At 37.7% G+C, this 6,729-nt stretch overlaps 1 protein-coding gene across 20 annotated transcripts in view; it reads right to left on the bottom strand.

The window, feature by feature from the left end:
- Positions 1-1,400: 1,400 nt before the first annotated feature.
- trdn (triadin) overlaps positions 1,401-6,729 on the bottom strand; it is a 68,443-nt gene continuing 63,114 nt past the window's right edge. For 11 of the 20 annotated variants that reach the window (XM_073856295.1, XM_073856297.1, XM_073856304.1 and 8 more), the window contains 2 exons: positions 4,110-4,154; positions 1,401-3,032 (listed from right to left, as the gene is read on the bottom strand). In XM_073856295.1, the coding sequence (XP_073712396.1) occupies positions 2,863-3,032; positions 4,110-4,154 (215 nt within the window). In that variant the 3' untranslated portion in view covers positions 1,401-2,862. Of the gene's footprint in view, positions 3,033-4,109; positions 4,155-6,473; positions 6,513-6,729 lie in introns of those variants that run through there. The other 9 variants (XM_073856296.1, XM_073856298.1, XM_073856305.1 and 6 more) reach the window with 3 other exon arrangements.

The following is a 6,729-nucleotide window of genomic DNA, read 5'->3' as shown; positions in this document are numbered from 1 at the left end:
TCACCCTTTTTCAAGTGGATGAACGACTGAAACTTTTCTCAAAGACCGACATTATCATAATTCCTCCCGCTTCGGACTCATTGTGACCAAATCTTTCAAACATGGTAAGGAGCGTCACATTTCCGGCTGACGTGAGGTATTTGGGCCAATCACAACATACAGATTAGCTGGTCAATCAGGGATACAGCGCTTTTCAGATCGATGAGTTTTGTACAAAATCCGTGCGTTTCAGGAGGAGAATGAAATCTGGAACTACAAAAATGTATGGTATGTGGAAAATAATGTGTTTTTTAAACCATTAACCACAAAAACACATTGTATTATACCAAATACACAAAATAACTTTGTTTTTAGCAATGTAAGGTCAAATTTAAGACGTTTTCCATGCAGTATTTTATAAGTGAGGCCCCGGCGTCTGTCTGTCACAGAATATTTACATTTTTTATTTCATATTTTTACACTTTTAAAACATTTCCATAAACAAATTACTTTATTACCAGAATAATTTGCTCACCCTGGGGTAAATCCAGCAAGATTTGAATGAAAGAAATAATGGCAAAACTCTCTTTGGTTTCGCTGACAGCTTTTATTCAATATTCATTAAAACAATGGACAAAGTTTGGCTTTTCAAACATGTGAAACGAATGGGAATTCAGTGTCAAGCTAATTTAGTACACTAGAAACTATCACATACTAACATACAGTACACTGTAAAAAAATTCCATAGAAATTGCAGCTGGGCTGCCTGCAACCCACCGCAGATCTACATTTATGTTTTCCACTGGCAACATTTTGTTCAAAGTTAAATTAACATTTAACACTCACGAGTCTTTGTCTTTACAGATCAAAACAAAAAAAAACAGCATCAAGCAAAACATTCCGGGAAACAAAATCTTAAGCAAAAAACTGAAAAAGGTTGATGATGATTTCTGGTTCCCAGAATGCTTTGCATGAGGCTGCTATTGTAGAGTTTTATTCTGTAAAGACAAAGACCCGTCAATATTTCAAATTCATTTAACTTTGAACAAACTCCTGCCAGCAAACAACATCTATTATATCTATAATAAATCCACAGTAAATTACCGGCAACCCAGCTGCAATAACATTGTAATTTCAACAGATTTTTTTTACAGTGTACCAAGAGTTCATGCAAATACCCAACACATTCAAAAACTTTAGAAACAGAAAAAACTATTTAAGTAAAACCCCTGAAATGTAAGTTTTTAGCAATACAAATGAGGACGTTTTTTAATCTATGGTGCTCTCTACTTTTTGAGAATTCACAATAGCAGACTTTGCACTCAAACAAGTTAAATTGTTAACAATTACGACCCACTTGTAAACATTGCATTCTTACTGTAAGCTGTCGCTTAGTACAGTAAAACCGTGTTTTTATAAGATAAAGACATCGTTCGACAAATCTGTCTTTTCGATTCGTCTGTATTTTCAGTGTCATCAATATCTGTGTTGTTCGTCAACATTATAAGAATATCCACAGTACTGTGCACCAAGCTGCATGCTGTAACTTCAAAGAGAGATTATTTCTGTGGCCTACTTCCAGGTTCAAAGTCAGACAGCTAACTGTCTCACTGCGTCCCGATTAAAGAGAAACAGCTTCTGGTGCAAACATGTCATCCAGTCTGCAGCACTGAAATCGGTCAACTGTTCGCTCTCAATCTTTAAATAAAATACATTCAATGTCAAACGTAATACCGAGGAGGTCACAGAAAAGACCTTGTTCTTTAGTAAAGGAACGTATTTCCGGTTTAAAATGTCATACCTGCAATATTTGCATTACGTAAAGCAAAATATTACAGGAACAGGAGAGTTACTCTCGTTTCTGAGAATAGACAAAACGGTAAGATACTGTAGGTAACAGTCTTCAAAAGCACTGTTGGTCATTGTAAAATGAAATGATAAACATCTCCCTATAAGTGTAAATTAATACACTGTTAGATGACTATATTGCACTGGAGACAGGTACTGTAAAATACTGTAAATTATCAGTAGCATGATTGCTTTGAAATCACTTTTGATTTTACAAATTCACATACCACCAAAACCTCTGACTATGTAAGGCAAAACCAGTATTTTACACCAGAAAAAGATACTTCAAGTAGTCAAGTAAAATTATAGGTTTTCATTATTCAGGTCTTATATGCTATAATTTCCTAATGTCATAAATGCGTAAGAGCTCTTTCGTTATTTAAGGTAGAAATCAGATTCAGTCCTAATGACGTCCTGCCATCTTCTAATGGCTCGCATACAAATGCAGAGATCCCGGACCCCGACAGAACCCAGACATACTACACATAATCTTATTATCAATGAGTCAAAGGAAATGACCTGTGCCAATAAGAGATAAGGCCCTTAATGAATGTGCTGCTAGATTTTTCCTAAAGAGAATATATACTCTGACATAGAAAAATAAATATCTTAAAGAGCAACACTTCATATCATTACGTATGTAACCGGGTCTGAATCTGAGTGGTCTTAATAAGAGAAGCAGCAGATTCCTCCCTGTAACAAATGTAAACAGACGATTTAAGTTCTTAAATAAATAAAAAATTATCCGTTAAATAATATAATTCAAAATGTACATCATAGCTGAATTATATATTAGATGTAATTGCATTGTGTCAAAATCGTGAAACTGTGATAACATTCAAAACCCGCTTGTAAAGGAATGGAAAGACCTCCACTCGCAGAAAGAAAGAGGACTGGATGGCCCTCCAACTATTAAAGTCTAAACGCTCATTGATTTTTTTAGATGGAAAGCTCTCAGAGCACAGCAACATTGTGTTTGTACATCAGTTCATATGCAGATTGCACCTGGCCAGGCTTAACGGGGCTCGGGCCCGGTTACTGTCCGGCTGCGCGGGCTTTCTGCTGCAGTAATGCGGCTCTCTGCTCCATCATGGCTCTCATCACGGCGGGATTAATGGCTGGACTCATAGCGGAGGACATGGGCCGCAATGGATACTGGCTGGATTTTGAACTCATTAAAACACACTGGAAGTACGGTATCTTGCCTGTAAGACAAAGAACAAATTGTTAGCTCTGAGGCTGGGTGCAACATAAAAAGATATTTAATATTACCCAAGATGCGACACTGCTATGGGGGAGAATGCAACGGTCAATATGGTCGTTATATCAAAGGAATCGTCAACCGTTAAAGAATAGTCTATCCATTTTCCATATTAAACTATGTTATTACCTTAACTAAGAAGAGTTGATGCATCCCTCTATCATCTTGGTGCATGCACGTAAGCGCTGTGGCGCGCGGCGACACTTTGATAGCATTTAGCTTAGCCCCATTCATTCAATGGTACCAAACAGAGATAAAGTTAGAAGTGAACAAACACATCAACGTTTTTCCTATTTAAGATAGGAGTAGTTATACGAGCAATTATGGTGGCACAAAATAAAACGTTTTCTAAGCGGATTTAAAAGAGGAACTATATTTTATGGCGTAATAGCACTTTTGGGAGTACTTCGACTCGCCTGAAAAATCCGCAGTGTTACTGCGCCGAGTCGAAGTACTCCCATAAAATTCCGCCATAAAATATAGTTACCCTTTTAAATCCGCTTAGAAAAGCGCTACGTTTTATTTTGTGCCACCATACTTGCTCGTATAACTACTCGTCTTAAATAGGAAAAAACGTTGATGTGTTTGGTCACTTCTAACTTTATCTCTGTTTGGTACCATTGAATGAATGGGGCTAAGCTAATGCTATTAATACCACTTTTAGCATAGTTTAGCATAATCCATTGAATCTGATTATACCATTAGCATCGCACTCAAAAATAACCAAAGAGTTCTTATATTTTTCCTATCAAAAACTTGACTCTTCTGTACTTACATCATGTACTAAGACCGACGGAAAATTAAACGTTGTGATTTTCTAGGCAGATATGGCTAGGAACTATACTCTCATTCTGGCGTAATAATCAAGAACTTTGCTGCCGTAACATGGCTACAGGAGGCGTAGTGATATTACGCAGTGCCAAAATAGTCCTCTGCTATTGAAAGTTACTAAGGGGACTATTTTCAAACTATCAGTCAAACTACTGTAATAAATTGTTTGTTGTTAATACGAGGATCTTGCCTGGCTTTTTACCCTCAGTCACATTGTCTTCAGCTTTCAGCTCTTCTAATGAAAGTTGTTTGAGAGAGAGAAAGAGAGAATAAAGTAAAAATTCCTTATCATACAATAAAATGAGAATTAAATAAGCTGTTTTGACTCCTTATGGGGTGTATGAAACACAAATTCAACACTTTGCTTAAGTAGTTTACATACAAAGCCAATGCGCAAACTCGCCCAGGGCGATGTGACTGACGCAAAATGGGCGGCAAAAACACGCGCTATTCGCCTCAAACGCATCTTCGCGCTAGTGACAATATGAATATGACATGACCCGTGAGTACCCCTTGTTCAGACCTTTCTCGCTGTGTGTCGCCCATTTCTTTTAACAAGGCGTTTCTAAATCTGGTTGTCATAAACAACTGAGTACCATCAATGTGACGTGAACTGCACTGCTTTGCTCCAATTGGTAGTCGCTTCTGAAAATCGCTCATCATTTGTATAATGTTAAATTTTTCTAACTTTCTCGCGTAGCTGGACACCAACGGTCACTTTCGCACTAGTCTCAGCCTCAAACGTCACGCCCACAGACTGTTGGCTAAACGTCTGATGTTTATCGTACACTTTTCTGGAAACCCTTTGGGAATATCGAAGTCGTCTTTGATTGGTTGAAATATACCAAATTTCCAGAAGACGCGAGTGTCGCGATTATTTTCGGTCCCTGGAAAACAAAGCTCTGACGTTCCATTGAGGAAGAGAATCAGTCGTGTTCACATGGATAATAATGACCAGTTATCATGATCAGCTAAACATTGGATTCTCAAAAATATGCAAAGTTCGCGGCATAGACTCTCTAGACATCCAAGAGTTTGCTTCAAACGTGACGCTAGACGAAACAAACTGTGATTGGTTGTTTGTATTGAAGGTCTGGCTACGCTAGACTACTTTCGCTCATGTCACGGAAGTCGTCGAGCTTCCATTGAAATGAATGAAATTGCGTCACTCTGCTATTGTTATGCTACATACACACCAAACGCGGAGCACCGCGTTACTCCCTCTAGATTACTTGCAAATAGGGCTTGTTTTCGCGGAAAACGCGCCACCCATATTGCGTCATTCGCATCGCCCCACGCGAGGAAGTTTGATCGCTTCTTTGCATTGACTTTGTATGTAATCTACTTGCGCAAATCTTTGAACTCGCATCTGGTGTGAATCCACAGTTAGTCGCTGGCGGTCTGAATGGGGCGAGGAATGCAATGCTTCGCATTTGGTGTGTCCACAGCATTACATCTACCAAGCTGCATCATTTTCATCACATGACCATATATTTAAAATGGGCCAATCATATATAGCTGCGTGTGCTAGATGAGAAAAACGCTTTTTATGCTGTCAAGTGGTTTGGGGTCAGCTGCAATGGCTAAATGTCTTCAAAAGTATCAGAAATGTATTGAAAATAACTCGAAGATGCTGTAGAAACATCGTTTTGTGTTACCTAATGCATTAACTAATGTTAACAAATAGGCTACAACCTTATTGTAAAGTGTTACCAAACGTATGTAAATGTATACAGTAGCAATAAGGTAAAAGCACGACGCTAAGCAGATTATACTATATACAGTACTGTATACAATACCAATGAATTTACTTGACATATGAAGGCAACCTGACAAAGCTATGTTTAAGAGGAATATTTTACATGAGGCAGACTGCAATATCTGCAAATATATTCACTGAAGAATAGACACTTGGAATTTTAAAGAAAAGTCGACCTTGAAAATGTACTTAAAAGAATTTAAAAAAAGGTTTGGGAGTAATGCCGAGAATTAAGTCATTTATATTCTATATTAAGTCACTTAACTATGGCTGAAAGAAATGAAATCTATAAGAAAATACTGTATGTATCATGATGAGGCAGTATGGAGATGACATATTCACCCACTGACAAAAACAATAGCTGACCGAGGGGAAAAGGTGTGAATTGTGATCAGTTGAGGTGATGTATCACACACTTCAGTGCACAGAGGATCAAAGTCTTAAGAGACGATAAATCTGAAATGATTGTTTCCATCAACACACCTATCATACACAGGAAAGCAAAAATAGGTAGATGACGAATTGTCTCTTGCATGCAAAACATGCAAAGGAAGTAGACGGGAAAGTAGGTTACAGTAGAAGATGAACATTAGGAGTTCACACAGGGCCAACCACACAGTAGCATTAGTGTATTAATAGCTGTATTTATACAGCAATTTTACAAATGCTGCTTAAAACCAGTTTAATCCATCTGAACCTATAACCTTGACTAGTACCAGTGAGGCTTATTTATTTCCAGTGGCTCAGTTATTTGAAACAGTGATGTTAATTTATTGAATAGATGTGGAATTGTACCTTAGGGTCGCCTGGATATTTTTGAAGCTCTCCCAGTATCTACAATGGGCAGGTATGCTTGATCACTATGAATGCTTAGCACCGTATTTCTAAATACAGTATGTAGATTTTTTTACTTTTTGCACAAATGCATGCATTGATTTGCGTTTTTGATCATTAAATAATTAGGTGCAGCGCTATTATGCAGCACACAAGCTACATTTAATGGAATAGTTCACCCAAACATTTTAAAGGACAAGTTCGGTATTTTACACTT

This window comes from Misgurnus anguillicaudatus, chromosome 18 (assembly GCF_027580225.2).
Source record: "Misgurnus anguillicaudatus chromosome 18, ASM2758022v2, whole genome shotgun sequence".
In the NCBI taxonomy this organism is placed as follows: domain Eukaryota; kingdom Metazoa; phylum Chordata; class Actinopteri; order Cypriniformes; family Cobitidae; genus Misgurnus; species Misgurnus anguillicaudatus.
The sequence above is the reverse complement of the archived record's forward strand: the minus strand, read 5'-3'. Positions and strand labels throughout refer to the sequence as shown.